Source organism: Chrysemys picta, chromosome 2 (genome assembly GCF_011386835.1).
Source record: "Chrysemys picta bellii isolate R12L10 chromosome 2, ASM1138683v2, whole genome shotgun sequence".
Classification (NCBI taxonomy): domain Eukaryota; kingdom Metazoa; phylum Chordata; order Testudines; family Emydidae; genus Chrysemys; species Chrysemys picta.
The window spans coordinates 164,415,885-164,431,330 of NC_088792.1; the positions used below are offsets into that span (position 1 = coordinate 164,415,885).

Genomic DNA, 15,446 nt, shown 5'->3' on the forward strand with positions numbered 1-15,446 from the left:
ATCACCAGATTTGCAGCCTTGTTACCCCCTCCTTCCATTTGGCCAGGCAATGGGGAACCCAGGGAGGGAGCTGCTGTCTGCCCAGGACACCCCTGCCCCCCTGCAGAGAAGCAGAGACAAGGCCCAGCTCGTGTTGGTTTCTTTATTAAGTTGTAATCTGGTAGCTGGTGTCCAGGGAGAATGGTCTATACATCAGAGGCTAAGATGGGGGCAGGGAGAGCCAAAAGGCTCATTGTCATAACAGTAAAAAAAGGAAATAAAATTATTTTAAAACTTCTAAAAAGCGTCTAGTGCACAGCCTGCAGCATTCTCTAGGCGTCATGTCGAGCGCGCCCCCGCCCCTACCAGCTCCTACTAGCAATCAGAGCGCGAAGCAGCGGCTCCCGCGGGGCCGGCCGAGTGCAGTGGAGCATTCCCTACGGAGTATAGAGGCCAAAGCAGGGGGCCCGCACTAGACTCTACGGAGATGCTATCAGAGTCAGCCATTCTAGGGACATTATGTTACAGAGCGGAGGGTTATGGATGGACGGTCTGTACCCTACGTGGTTTGTTGCTCTCTGAGGAGAGGGCTGGCCTAGTCGCGTCTCTGCAGCTACCCCACTTCCACAGCCTGCAGGGGAGCAGAGGGCTTTTCTACTAGACATGCCCACCAGCCAAGGCCTGCTGGGCATGGCGGCTGCAGCCCGGCTCCAGTGGTGGGCTCGGCCTGGGTGTTGCCACCGGGAAACACGTCAGCCCCTTTGAGATGGGGCCATGGCGACTTCCTGGGGAAAGCGCAAGTCCAATTGTTTCTGCCTGGCTCCTTCCTGCACCCTTAGGGGAGGTGAGGGACATGGCAGCCAGCACCCCCTTCCTGCTACCAGCCCGCCTGGGGTCACACGTCACAACAGGTTCCATCTACTGAGCGCCTTTAAATAGCCCAGGTAGCTGCCCCCCCACCCCACCCCCAGCCTCCTGCCAGGACAGAGCTGTTGGCAGGAACAGCTGAGTCAAGGGGCCAGCCTGGGACAGAGCTCTGCTGGCCCCAGTTAAAGCGCCCGGGGCTGAGACTCCAGGTCGCAGGGTGACCCTGTCTGCTCCGGCTGGACTACAGCAGTAGGGTTTGTGGTGCTGACGCAGTGCAAGAGCCTGGGAGAGCTGCTCTGATGGGCCTCCTTTGCCCTGGGCACTGGGGGTTGGTCCTGGAAGGGTCAGGGGACACGGGGGCTGTGCTGATTTTAGCCTTTCAGAGAGGCCGTGGGACCCTGGAGGGCCTCACGAATGGTGCAGAGGACAGGGGTGCAAACCCCACTGCTGTTTCCTTGCATCTCTCCTGAACAGCCATTGTGCTGGGTAGAGCCAAGCATGGGCTGAGGCAGGTGCTGGGCTGTGCCAGTGCTCGCCACCTGCCCGTTCCGTGCTGGGGCACCAGGGCCTGGTGGGAGGCCCTCAGCTCTGCCCCATCTGTAACCAAAGTGGGCAGGGGCTGGCACAGGTGCCCCGGCCCCCTGCCCGGCCCCGGGTGGGTGTCAGGAAATGAACAAGGCCAAGGGGAGTAAAAGCGCCAGGCTGACACTGGGAGGTTTGGCTCTGTTGCCCTCTGACACCTCCAGCTTCCCAGCTGCACTGGCCAGAGCTCCTCCCTGATGGGGGCTGAGGGGCCATCCCTGTCCTACAGCCGGCGAGGTATGCGGGCACTGAGCGGGCAGTGCTCTGCACACCGCTGCGTGCCCTCGGGCGTTGCATAGTATTGATTTGTTCATATACACAAGGCTGAGTACTGTACAGTTTACACTTTCAACACAAGCGAGGAACTCAGTGCTGCTGGGAGCTGCACACTCACACTAGGGGAAGCTCCTGGAGAGACAGGGGCAGGGCAGCCACGAGCCAATCCCCTGCCCCTGCTCTTGCCAGGGGCACCCCCTCGAGAGCTGCGGTTCGGCCCTCCCCCCGCAGCCCCTTTAGGCTCTGACATCCCCCCTCCCGACACACTCCTTGGAAGGGGATGAAGCAGCAAAACCCAGCCAAGAGACAACATGAGGGATAGGTGGGAGCTGATGCCCCCGCCCTGGGCAGCCCTTCATAGCCGCAGGCTCTGTCCGGAGTCAGGGTGTGCACAGCAGAGTCCTGTCGCTGCCAGGGAAATCCTGCCCCGGGTGCTGCTGGCTCCTGGGGTCCCCGTCCGTAGGAAGAACTGTGGCTCATGCGTTGGCAGTCAGTCAGTCATGCGAATAGGACGGGAAGTAAGTCTCTTACAGAAGTCATGCCATTAGCCTAGATCAACATGTACAGCCAGCCTTGCTCCCATCGCCTGTCCGCTCTCGCCTCGCCTCTCCTCGCGGGGCTGGCCGCACGTGGCTGCAGTTCAGTGGTTCGGGGTGGAGGTGAGATCCTGAAGGACAGAAAAAACAGAGCTCGGGTTACAAACAGCGCCCGGCTGGGGGCCCCCCGCAGCGCAGTAGGCTAGAGCTGGAGGCATGACCCGATGCTCCACTTACAGGCATGGCCACAGCAGCTCAGAGGGACTGGCTGGTGCTGGGGGCAGGGACAAAGGGAGGGGGCAGTTGGCTGGATGTGAGACCCTCTGGCACCCAACGCTGCAGCACCCAGCAAAGGGCGAGATGCCGGCTGAAACCAGCCCCCGCCTGTTCATTGCTCAGGGCCTGGAGCCCCAGCTGTGAACAGTAGGAGTCAGCTACCGGCTCAAAGGGAACAGGCCCCGGCAATGGCAGTCTGCATGTGCTCAGCCAAGGCGGCTGTGTGGGGGATGCAGAGGCGTGAGGCAGAATGCACAGACTGGGGTTTACTGCCCTGTGGTGTCTGGGAGGGGAGGTGGTCCCTGGGCAGGGTGTGGTGGTGAATGCAGTGCAGGCAGCACAGCTGGCTGGGCAGAGCACGGCTGAGGGAGCAGGGAGGCCCTGCCCCGGGGGACAGCCAGCCCCAGGACTCCCTACCAGGAGCATTGCAGAGAAATGAGCTGGGGGATACCTGTGTTCGGCAGCACAGGCACAAACGACAGAGACCCGAGGGAGCGCCTGTCCTTGTGGGGCAGGCACCCATCCCCCGGCTCAGTCGGTGCCTGGCTGTGCTCTAGCAGGATAGAGGCAGCTGGGAAGGGGTCCTGCTGCAGATCAGCCCCCACTGCCCCCTCTGCCCATTCACCCCCCAGGAACAATGCACCGGAGACCCTGCCACGGGCATGCAGCCCCCCGCCCCCTCACTACTGCACACATACCTGCCATGGGCACAGTGACCTTCCTATTCCCTCACCGCTGCCTGCTCCCTACACTCCACTCTGGGCACATGGCCCCCCAGCCATGGGCCACTGCTTGCACCCTCCTCCCACCACTGCTCACAGCCCCCAGCCCTACCTGCAGCCGCCTGCAAGCTGTAGGTTCCCTGCTGCCCTCTGGTGCCCAGAGCCCCTCATGACACCCCTGAGAAGGCCCTGCATGGCATGTTACAGCACTGCCAGACATCAACGCCCAATGGGTGCTGCGGGTGCAAGCGGCTCGTGTGGCAGGCGGAAGCGGCTGTGAGTTATGGGTGCTATGAGCAGGGGCTGGCCTCCCCCAGGGCAATGCGCAGCTCCCTGCGGCACCCAGCCGCCGGGAAGGTGTTTGACATGAGGAGGAGCTGCCGTGTGTCAGCCCCATGCTCCCGGGCACATGGCACCTCATTCCAGGAAACCTAACCCCAGACCCAGGCTCCAGGACAAGCTCCGGATCACAGCTGACAGCGCAGGGGCTGCCTGACAGGCTGGGATGTCAGCAACTTGTCACCGGGGCAGCATTTGGGGCTATTTATAGCAGCAGCACCGGGGCCTCTGCAAGCGGCAAGGTGAGCACGCAGAGCAATGGGGAGTGGGGCCCAGGGCAAAGCTCAGCCCGAGAGCTGGCAGGGAAGGACTGTGCCAAGGGCAATCTCCACAGTACTGCAGGCTGTAGTTACTGGTTACAATCCCCTGGAATGCTGTCACTATGGTAACACCATCGTGGCCACCACGGTACACTGTAACCCAGGGTAACAATGCCCTTGGCTGTCGTAACCGTGGTGACACCACTGCGGTCCCCACGGTACACTGTAACCTGGGGTAACAATGCCCTTGGCTGTCGTAACCAAGGTGACACCCTGACACACCCCTCCCCTGGAATGCCATGTGAGCCAGACAGACAGACGGCGTGCAGTGTGCAGAGAAGCCAGCCCCCTTCCCCAGGAGCAGCATGGGGCTCGCAGGCTTGGCAGCAGAGGGGAAGAGGCAGCCAGCTCTGGGCTTGTTCTCCAGCATGCCCTAATGGAGCAGCTGTGTCTCCTGCCCCTCTGGGCCAGGGGAGCACACAGTGGCTGGGTGGGCTCCATGCAGGGCACATGGCACAGAGAGTGGATCTGTAGTCAGAACAAAGGTGGCATTACCTCAGAAGAGGCCCTGGGGGGGGGTCACTGCTTTCCCCTTTTCAGGCTGGCTCGTTTCACTATGTAAGCCCCCATCCTGCCCCCGATCAGCTCCGATTCTGGGACGTGCCCTCGCGCCTCCTCCTGGGGAGAGCAGCAGAGAGAGGAAGCAGGAGGCGTCACACAGACAGACAGACAGAGAGAGGACAAGGAGGAGGATGGGAGAGCAAGCTGGCAAGGAGAAGGCTGCAGCAAGGTGGGAAGCGTGGTCCCTTGCAGCCCCAGAGGTACAGCAGAAGGGCACAGGGAAGGAGAGGAGGCCAGGGAGGATACAGCCAGAGCCCTCAGGGAGCCCTGCATGGCCGGGCGCATGGCTGTGCTGCCCAGAGCTAGCGAAGGGCCGGGAGAGGAGCCGGCTCTGTACCTTGGTGCCCAGACTGTCCTGATGCAGGATGGCATATTTCATAAAGTGATCTGCCTCAGCTTCCAGCTCCTGGGGCTCCTGCAGAGAGCCCTCAAGAATCACCTCCTTCTCCTCGTCGCCCGCGCTGATCCGCCGCACCACCTTCCGGATGATCTGCAGAGAGCAGGCATTAGAGCTGCCTGCCACAGGCCAGGCTAGGCCCCAGACACCCCCAGGGACGCGGCCACAGCACCTTGCCGGTCCTACTCCCGCTCGGCCCTGCCCTGCCATCGGCACCCCACGCTGGGGCACGCTGCTCCCCTGAGACAGGGCTGGGGGGAGGGGTTTTTCCAGGGAAGAATATCCATCCCTGGGAGCAGGGAGAGCAGGGCAGATGCTGGGCAGAGACTGGGGGGCTCTGGGTCTGGCCCGTACTCACCTTCTTGGTGACAATGTTGCCTTGCTCGTCAGTGAATTGCTCCTCGGTCACCTGCTCCCCCGGAATATCCTGAACCTGATTGCCCTGCAGCGTCAGAGGGGAGAACAGAGCGAGGCAGTGAGGGGGAGGGCAAGGAGCCAACACCCCACAGGCAGCCCTTGTGTTCACTGCGGGGCACCAAGTGCAAAAGCCCCCAGCCCCTGCATAAGTGACACCAAATCCGACTTCCCCGCCGACTGCTAACCCCCTGCACACACCCCACCAGCCCCCTCACTGGGAAGCGCAGGAGCAGGACCAGCGCCAGGGCACGCTAGTGCTACACTCTGTGCACGCAGGAACAAGCCAGGCTCAGTGCCCTGAGCTGGAAGAGGAGGTGCTGAGCCAGGCTGGCTCTGCATGGCTCCCCTGGGGCCAGCAACAGCCCCACAGGCAGGGCAGTGCCCGCTGCCTCGGGGCTCCCACTGCCCGCCCGTGTTACCTTCACGATGACACGCCGACGGACCACCCTGGTGGAGATGGACTCCTCGTCGTCCGTCAGCCCATCGCTCTCGCCCAGCTCCTTGTCCAGCTCCTGGTGGACATGCTTGAGCAGGAAGCGCACAGAGCCCTTGACAATGTGTAGGACATTCTGGCAGCTGACCAGGAAGAAGCCCAGCAGCACCAGGGTGATCAGCAGCTGGGTCAGGAAGGCCAACATGGTGCATCTGCTACAGCCACAAGCGCATGGCCACTTGCTGAGCCCAGAGCCTAGATCTCAGCCCTGGCGTTGCTCTGCGGTGGGGCGTGTGCACCCTGCCTCTGGCTCGGCTGCCCCCTGCTCTGCGCACAGCCTGGGGCAGGCTGCTGTAATTGTAGCCGCTGCATACCAGCCGGCTGCACCACTTGCTGGGCAGGCAGGTGGGTTTGTCCTCTGCACTCAGAGCTCTGTCAAAGTCATCTGGCCTCAGACTGACAGCCATGGCCCCTCCCCCGCAGGCAGAGGGGGAGCCACCACCTCCCAGCGCCTCTGCGGGCTGGCTGAAGATGGGGCAGGAGGGCAGCATGGGTGATATGAGCCTAGGCGCCTGCGGGGGACTGGGGCCGGGACTTCTCACCCCCCAGCAGACTTGTAAGGAGTGCGGAGAAGTCATGCAGCCGCTCAGTGACTCCAGCCAAGGGGCTGCAAGCCAGCCAGCCCGCAGCATCGCTGCATTCACTGCAGGGCTCTTCCTCCCACGTCCCCCACCCTGGGGCTCCTGGGTAGTGCTCTGGGAGGAGTGGGTCCAGGGCACCCCGCAGCACCCCAGGGCCTGCTACGCCATGCCCACCCTGCTCACGTGCCATTCTGTACTAGCCCTGCCCCGGCACTGCCCAGCTCTGCCTGGCCATGGCAGGATTCCCAAAACCCTAGCCCTGCCCCAGGCCATCCGGGCCAGCTCTATTTCTGGACTCTCCATGCCTGGTGCTGGCTGACCCGGAGAGGGCAGGCGCCCCGGGAGCTACCCAATTAGGAAGCATGCAGGGTGGCTGTCTGGGTTATAAATGAAGAACAGAGGCAGAGGCTCATATGTGAAATCAAACCCCTGGGTCTAGCGCAAGCCAGGCTATTCTGGGCCCCTTCCCCCGCAGGAGCCAGGGCAGGGAGGCTGGCAGGGGGCAGTGCCCGGAGCTGGGGGCAGGGCAGCAGGACGCACTCGCCCAGCACTCTGTCCAAAGCATGGGTTATCCTGCTGAGGGACCCCAGCTGCTGGGCAGATCACCAGGCTCTAGTGCCTCTGCTCAAGAAGTGCAGGTTCCCCAGACAGGGCAGCCTGGCGTTCACTCCTGTTTGCACTCTGGCCCCTGGTGAGGGCACCGTGGGCCTCATACACAGCAAGGGGCTCCAGCCAGTGGGCTCTATTGCAATGCCCAGCCCCCGGGGGCTGGCTCTCGCTGCCATCCTCGTACCCTTGTTTGCCTGAAGAAGCTGCTATCCGCCTCCTCCAGCCACTTGCTGTAGTCCTGGCTCCTCGTGTGCTGGGGCTGCCAGTCGCTCTCCTCGGGGGGATCGATTTGCAGACGCTCGGCCGGGGGCCCCAGAACCTGCTCCTGGCCCCTCTCCTGGGGGGCTGCACCAGGGGCTGCTCTGGGCAGCAGACGTGGGCTTCTGGGGACCCCCTCCTGCCAGGAGCCCTCAGGCAGGTCCTGCAGGCAGGAGACAAAGGAGCCTTCTGCATTCCAGTCCCTCAGCCTGGCAGCAGAGAGAGGAACAAGGACAGAGAGAGAGACACCGTCAGTTTCTACCCTCCGGCACAGTGCCCCCCGTGTGGGCCCAGCCTCGCTCTCCTGCCCCGCACAGGCTGTTGGCCCTCCTGACCGGCCTTTGCACTCGGAGCCCCTGTTTGTAACGTGGATCTCGAACTAGCCCTACATCCTACTTCCCACCCCACCCACGGAGCAACAGACGCCCTCCAGAGACACCCACGGGCAGCCGCGCCCTGTCTGATGGCACAAGGAGCAGGTGAGGAAGGGGCGGGAGCTGGCCTACAGGTCAGCCAGGCCCTCCATGCTACACAGGGTCAGGCACGCCCTGCCCCAAGCACTATGGCAAGAAGCGGCAGGGACTGCCAGGCAGCCCTCCGCCCTGGCAGAGCACCTTCGTCGGGAGCTCAGCTCCCTGCCAATGAGAGCACCACGACCATCCCCTGGAGCTGGGCTGGCACCCCAGGTGGTTGTGAAGGATTCCCAAAGCCAAGGGCAGCTCCCTGGCTGATCCAGTCCTTCCCCTGGCCCAGTGCGCGCCCGGCTCTCTGGGGGAGCATGCTCAGACGGGGGCCTACGGCGCAGCAGCTGCACTGCCCATCTCCCCCCAGGGCCCTGCCCCATGGCATGGGCACCCCAGGGGTCCTTCGGGCTGCCCAGCCCAGCTCCAGGCAGCCTGGCCAGGGAGCATTACCTGCCCTTGCTCCTCTCCACGACTCGGCTCACAGTTGGCGACTCCAGGATCCTGGCCTGTACCCTCTGCTGGCCTGAAACAAAAGAGACTTCATCCTCTGAGCCCTGCTCCCCCGCCAGCCCGGCCTGGCGCTCACACGCTGGCAGTTTCACCTCTGACCTCTGACCTTCCTCCTGCTCCAGCAGGTCGATAAGGCCATTCATGGCATCTGAATCCACTGTGTCGTCCTCAGCCAGATCCAGTGAGCCCAGGTGGTCCGGGCCGTGCACGTCATCCAGCAGCTGCCCCGGGAAGCGTCCTTCACTCACAGCGTCCGAGTCCTCGGCCTTGCTGCACTCCAGGGAGGAGTCTTCGGCAGTTACCAGTGAGGGGGTGAGCCCTGAGGACCACACCTGCATGTCGGACAGCTCCAGCAGGGCGTCCTGCTCAGTGGGGGCCATAGGGATGGCGTCCAGGATGGCCACCTCGTTCCAGTACTGGTCTGCACGCAGCGGGGACGGCAGTGTGTACTGCAGGGAGGCAGGGGAGAGGAGCTCATCCTGCAGCGAAGGGTAACCTGCAGGGGCAGACAGAGGCGACAGCTCCAGCAGCTGTTCTCCGCAGACACGGAGAGCTGCCCTCAGCCCCTGGGGCAGTGCTGCGCTCCCTGTGTCACAGTCCAGGGCAGAGGAGCGCCCCAGAGCAGCCACCGCCCCAGCGCCCTTCACTGCTCCCCTAGCGGCTCTGCCCATGCCCCAGTGGGAAGGTCTGAGACAGGAACACAGGCAGCCTGAGGGCACTTTGGGATGTGTCAGGGAGGCAGGCAGGTGCCTCGGGCAGCACCTGGCCCTGGGCTGGTCCCAGTGAGTTAGACAACAGGACCCCCTTGGCAGGGTGAGCTGCCTCCAGCTGGGTTCCTGAAAGGGGCGGGCACACCTGCTCGTGTTTTACTTCTCTGGAGCCTGAGTGCACGGTGTGGTGCTGTGCCAGCCGCCCCCCCCCCCCGATCTGCTGGTGCCCCCCAACCCCCTGCTATAACCACCCCAGGCTTCCCTGCCCTACAGCTCCACCGGTGCCCCCAGCTAACCCTGCCTCAGGCTCCCCTGCCCCACAGCTCTGCTGGTGCCCCCTGCTAACCCTGCCCCGGACTCCCCTGCCAACCCTGCCCCAGGCTCCGCTGCCCCACAGCTCTGCCGGTGCCCCCTGCTAACCCTGCCCCGGGCTCCCCTGTCTCACAACTCTGCCAGTGCCCCCTGCTAACCCTGTCCTGGGCTCCCCTGCCCCACAGCTCTGCCGGTGCCCCCTGCTAACCCTGCCCCGGGCTCCCCTGCCCCACAGCTCTGCCGGTGCCCCCTGCTAACCCTGTCCCGGGCTCCCCTGCCCCACAGCTCTGCTGGTGTCCCCCAGCTCCCTGCTAGACCTGCCTGGGCTCCCTCCCCATCCCTGCTGAGATCTCTCACTTCCGACCCGCAGTGCCCCCTTGCCAGTCTTGTGCCTCCACATAGCTAAGCCTCCGGGCTGAACTCTGGCCTGGCTCTGTGAGAGACGGTATAGGATCCCCCTGGACTGCAGCTCCCAAACAGAATGGGGCAGAGGCAAGACGGTGGGAGCTTCGGAAGCCCCTCTGATCAGGGCTGGCTGGTTTGTGGGCTGCAGGCAGAGCTAGCCAGCCAGGCCCCTCCTGCCCTACAGGCGCAGCAGCTGTGCATGGGGGAGGCTGCGTGCACAGGGACCCAACGCCCCGGCAGCAGCTGCTCAATTCCTGAGCCACCCGCTGAGCCCCAGGTAGGCATTAAATTGGAGATGCGGCTGGGCAGTGGTGGGGCACGGATGGGCCATGCCCAGAGACCCTGCAGGCCCTGGAGGGCTCTGGACATCTCTCCTACCCAACAGCCCTGAGGCAACCATCAGTGATAGCCACAGGGCGTCGCATGTCCTGGGGACACTTGGGGGCAGGGTAGGGGCATCCCAGTAGCACCTGTGGTGGGCAGGGAGGGGGCATTGTGGTGGCACCTCTGCACCTCTGCTGCCATTTGCATGCCCACGGAGAGCACGTCACAGGCATTTCCGCAGGGAGCTGTGCCCTGGCACTGAGGCTGCGCTGGCGCTTTGCCCTGTAACCAAGCCGGCTCCACACAGCCCTGGGGCTCCGGCACGAAGGACCCCGCCCCGGTCACTCTGGGGCTGCTAGTGTGGCCAGTCCTTGCACCTTGTGGCTGAGTGCACGGGGCAGCCCTGCACATCACGCTGCCTCCGCCTGTTCATGCCCTGCTCTGCCCAGGTGCCAGGCACCCAGTCACTGGCTCTGATCTGAACTCGTGTCTGCAGCACAGAGCTGTCCTTACCCTGCAGCAGGGCACTCACCAGCACTAGCCAAGACGTGCCCAATGCTGGGCACACCCTGACCAGACCTCCAGAGCCATCACCTCTCGCCCAAACCAGGGAACAGGCCTGGGTCGCTCCCCACAGACTGGCCAGGCTGCAATGGCTCTGGCACTGGGGCTGCCCCACTCCCGTCTCATAGCTCCCCTGAGCCACGCCACCCTCCTCTCCCACAACATCAGCACCCGGAGAATGTGTCACCTGCCTCCTCAGCCTGCACGGCCCCTGCGATTCTGCTGCCCACACAGCCTGGGGGCTCTGCTGGCTGGGCCCAGAGTCGGTGCCGCCCAGGGCTCTGCTGTGCTGGCAGCTTGCTGCTAACTGAGGCAGCCGGTTGCACCACAGCTGTTCCAGGGCGCCCAGCAACACTTCCTTGCAGGGGGCACGACTCCCTCTGAGGGGCGTTTGGCTACTAACCCTTCTGAGCCATGGGCTCAGTGCTGGGCACGGGCCATCACCCGCTGGGCTGGGCACAGAGTGAGTTAGGGCCAGGCCTGGAACAGCACAGCAGCACCTGGGTTCTTCACCAGGCAGATGGCTTTGCTCGCCCAGCTCCCACTCAGAGCGGGGGGGCTGGGGGTTCCATGTGGAGCCGGCCCTGGGGCATTGCTGGGGGAAGCACATGGAGGGCCACACGGACACACACAGCCACGAGGTGGGGGCAGTGCCTTGGTGCCATGCACTCGCTGGAGCAGGACAGCGGCTCTCCCAGGGCTCAGCTGAGGTGGAGACAGTGGAGACAGGCAGTGGAGGACGAGAGAACAAGAGGTCAGGAGGAGGTCAGAGGAGAAAGGTGACAGGATGTGATCAACAGGAGCGGCCTGCACCTGGCAGCCCTGAATGGTGTGTATGAGAGAACACAGAACAAGGGGGAAGAGAGCGTTCAGCATGCAGAGCTCATGGCTACACCCCAGGGCAAGGCACTGGGGCCAAAGGGACTCCTGCCGCCAAGGCTGGCACCCGACCACACCCCCGGCACCCAGCCTCACACACCCCCCCCCGCCTGGGCCCAAAGGGACACCGGACCACGACACTTACTGCAGACGCCTGACCGTGCCCCCGGCCCCCAGCCCTGTCTGATCACATGCTGCTGCCCAGCACAGGGTGTCACAGGCTACAAGAGAAGTGGTGTGAGCCCAGCTCGCAGCAGAAGGCAGGCAGAGGGCAGAGACCTGCCAGCAGGGCACGTCCGCTCACTAGTAACACGCTGCAACCCAGGCTGAGCCTGAAGAGCCTGAGGGGCCCAAGGAGGATGGGGGTGCAGGCTGGAGAGCTGGGGTCAGGCCTTACAGGGTGGGGTAAGTCTACACTGGAGCTGGAGGGGTCGTTTCCAGCATGGGCAGATGTATGGGCATGTTAAAAGGAGCCGTGTGGCTGCTGCAGGCTGGGCGGCAGGAGGGGCAGGCCAGTCCCAGGACATTCCTAGAGCCTGGTTGGGACTGGCCCTGGGGCGCTTAGCTCCTTGCAACTGCACTTCTCCCAGAGCGCTAGTACGGGCACGCCCACCCCCACTGCACTGCAGACGTCCCCTATGGCGCCTGCAGCACGGGAGGCTACAAATTGTGCAGACGCAGTGGTGCAGACTTCGGCCTGGGCTAGCAACCCGGCTATGGACCCAGGGTGCCCGGTTTGGGCAGCTCGTGCTGCCGCATCGACACTTTCTTAGCCGTGCTGAGGCAGGGATGTCTACCTGTGTCGCACTCACACCTGGTCACAGCACAGAGCCACACAGGCCTGGTCCTTGGTCTGAGGCTGCTGTCTCTGTCCACACACTCAGCCAGTCTGTGGGCAGCCCAGGCAGGCTCAAAGTCCTGCCCCAGGCCCCCGAGGCTCCCCTGTCTTGATGTCAGTGGGAACTCGCATTTCCTTGGCACGGCTGAAGCAGAGCAGCCTGGCAGGGACGCTGGTCTCAGTGACGTGTCTGTCTCTGCTTGGCTGTCACCCCGCACCAGGGCAATGTCACGCCCGCCCTGCCAAGGGACTCACCCACGGGAGCATGGGGTCCCCAGTGGGTTCACAGCCGAGTGCCAGGGACTCACCATTCATCTGGGAGGGCGAGAGGGAATAGTCCTTGTCAGTGTAATGCCGGTCGCCCTTCAGGCTGCGGCTCTGCTGGCCCGAGCCCTCCAGCATGTTGACAATCTCGCTGCGGTCGATGCTCCTCAGGGCCGCGTACAGATTCTCCACTGTCAGGGGGAGCAGCCGATATCATCAAAAGGCAGCACAGGCCCATCCCTGCCAGGCTGCTCTATCCCCGCTGCCCCCACCCACAGCACTCCAGCCTCACCCACCCTCTGGAAAGAGGGTCCAGCCCGAGGACTCGGCCATCCTCGAACTGCAAACCCGCCTGGGAACAGATACGCATGCAGACCTGTGACCCAGCACAGGCCAGCTGTGCACGGAAGCCAGCAGCACACATCTGCATACGTATGAGCCAGCGTAGCATGGCGTGTGCAAGGAAGCACTGCATGTCCATGGATGGGCCGGCCCCACAGCTCCGTCATGGGATGGGTAAACTGGCCCAGCCTCTTTTGAGGGGAAAGACTGGATAGGATATAGTGGTCCCCTGTTCCCTAACCTGCCTTGCCTACCCATGCCTGGCACAGCTCCCTGGCCTGCTGTGCATATCCACCACCTGTCCCAGCTCTCTGGCCCACCTTACCTACTCACACCTGGCCTGGCGCCCCGGCCCACCCTGCCTACCCACTCCCGGCCCAGCTCCCTGGCCAACATGCCTGCTAGAGCCCCAGGCTGGCGGCACAGAGCGCTTGTGGAACCCTGGGGTGCTAGCTGTGCCCCCGCCCCTGCAGAAGGTGGCAAATACCCACTCTTGGCATTCTTGCCCTCACGGCTGACCCACAGGTTGAGCAGGGCCACGCTCTGCTCCAGCAGGGAGTTGGGGTTCTCCACCCGGATCCTGTTGATATCGTCCACCCCAAACTGCAGCTCCCGGGCCAGCTCTGTAGGAAACACAGCCTGTGCATTAGGCATCATCCCAGGCTCCCGTGCAGCAAAGAGAGCAGGGGGAAGCACCTCTGCTCGAGACACTTCTAGGCAAGTAGCCCTGGGGATGCCACCCAGGTCCAGCCGTCCCACACGTGTCTCCACCCACGTCCACCCAGAGCTGCTGACATCCCGCCCGTGCGACAGAACAATGGGAAGGGGTGGGGAGTAAAAGGGCAGAAGGTCCAAATTTAGTGTCACCGGATGTGAAACTGGGCCCACTGGGCTCAGCCTGGTTGCCTGCAGCTGGGTCACAAACTGCTCCAGCTAGGGAGAAGCTGGGAAGGACAGTTCCTGAGCCTCCTGGTAGCCATGGCTGTAATGTAACAAGCAATATCAGCACTGCCCCTGCCGGATTGGGACCCAGTGCCAAAGACCTCGCTGCCCTGCTTCAGGAAGCAGGAAAACTTACAAATGCAGAGCAAAATCCTGTCCTGGCTGGCACAGAGATGGGGTGTGTGTGCGTGCTAGCAGGTGTGCAGAGTACACAGGTGCGTGCCTGCGTGTATGGAAGAGGGCAGTGCACAAGAGTGTACATCCATGCCACTGGGCGGTGCACAGCAGTGTGTGCATGTGAAGGTGTGTGTGCACATCCACGCAAGAGGGCGGTGCACCAGAGTACATGGGCACACAAGGCAGTGGTGCACTGGTGTGGATGCAAAGAGGTAGTGCACAGGCATGTGTGCATGGGCATGTGCAAGGGGGATGTGCGAGGGGACAATGCACCAGCATGCAGGGACGTGCAAGGGGACGGTGCACCAGCGTGCGGAGACGTGCAAGGGGACGGGGCACTGGTGTGCATGCACACTGGCTGGGACTGTACTCTCTTTCCTAGCCCCGCTGTCAGGGAGACAGAGCAGGATGTGGACCCGGTGCTCCCAGTGAACACACCCAGCCACCTGCCGCAGCAGCCTAGCCATGTGCTGCTGTTGGGGTGCCCACAGATGTAGGAGGCTGCCCAAGCAAAGCCTCCAATTGCTCCACAGCCCCCAGAACAGTCTCACCACCGGACAGGCAGCGCAAACTTGTGCCTGCTGTCAGCCCAGCTACCTCATTCGATGTCAGAGCGAGCTGGGCCGGGCAGCGGCCCGCACTGCATTGCCCTGCCCTGCTGGGACCTGGGCGCAGCGCGAGCAAAGCCTGCCCTGGTGCACTGAGCAGCAGAGAGCCGGAGTCTGCATCCCCGCGGGGCAGAGAGCGCCAGGCACAGACTCACCAGCCCAGCTGAGGCCCAGTTGCTCCGAGATAACAGCCATCTTCACGTCAGCCTTCTCCGTGCCGCTTAGAGAGCCTAGGGGATATGAGCATGTCACAGCTGTCCCTGCTCAGGCCCTGCTACCTACTTGCAGCCCGGTGTGGTCGCAGGCAGGGGACCCGGCCAGAACCCAGAGAAAGCACTGCACTCCCCTCTGTGTGGGGTAGGGCAGGGGCAGCCAAGCCACTGGGCCCAGCTCCTCCCTCTTGTGACCAGTGGGCTTTGGAGGGCCAGGAGGAGAAGCCAGGCCAGGGATGGATAGGCAGGGGGGTGGGGAAGCCGCGCCCCAGGGCAGATAAGCAGGGCAGGCTTGGGGGTGGATAGGCAGGGAAAGCTGGGGGATGGATAAGCAGGGCAGGCTCGGTAGTGGATAGGCAGGGCAGGCTCGGTGGTGGATAGGCAGGGCAGGCTGGGTGGTGGATAGGCAGGGCAGGCTCGGTAGTGGATAGGCAGGGCAGGCTTGGTGGTGGATAGGCGGGGCAGGCTGGGGGGTGGATAGGCGGGGCAGGCTCGGGAGTGGATAGGCGGGGCAGGCTCGGGGGTGGATAGGCGGGGCAGGCTCGGTAGTGGATAGGCAGGGCAGGCTCGGTGGTGGATAGGCGGGGCAGGCTCGGGGGTGGATAGGCGGGGCAGGCTCAGGGGTGGATAGGCAGGGCAGGCTGGGGGATGGATAGGCCGGGCAGGCTCGGGGGTGGATAGG

The 15,446-nt window shown here is 63.7% G+C and overlaps 1 protein-coding gene across 18 annotated transcripts in view; it reads right to left on the reverse strand.

Annotated features, from left to right (window-relative positions):
- Window positions 1-128: 128 nt before the first annotated feature.
- ANK1 (ankyrin 1) overlaps window positions 129-15,446 on the reverse strand; it is a 74,217-nt gene continuing 58,899 nt past the window's right edge. For 8 of the 18 annotated variants that reach the window (XM_065584778.1, XM_065584777.1, XM_065584773.1 and 5 more), the window contains 9 exons: window positions 14,708-14,782; window positions 13,317-13,448; window positions 12,528-12,674; window positions 8,128-8,683; window positions 7,140-7,422; window positions 5,214-5,297; window positions 4,796-4,948; window positions 4,393-4,515; window positions 129-2,371 (listed from right to left, as the gene is read on the reverse strand). In XM_065584778.1, coding sequence (XP_065440850.1) covers window positions 4,417-4,515; window positions 4,796-4,948; window positions 5,214-5,297; window positions 7,140-7,422; window positions 8,128-8,683; window positions 12,528-12,674; window positions 13,317-13,448; window positions 14,708-14,782 — 1,529 coding nt within the window. In that variant the 3' untranslated portion in view covers window positions 129-2,371; window positions 4,393-4,416. The other 10 variants (XM_065584783.1, XM_065584782.1, XM_065584776.1 and 7 more) reach the window with 9 other exon arrangements.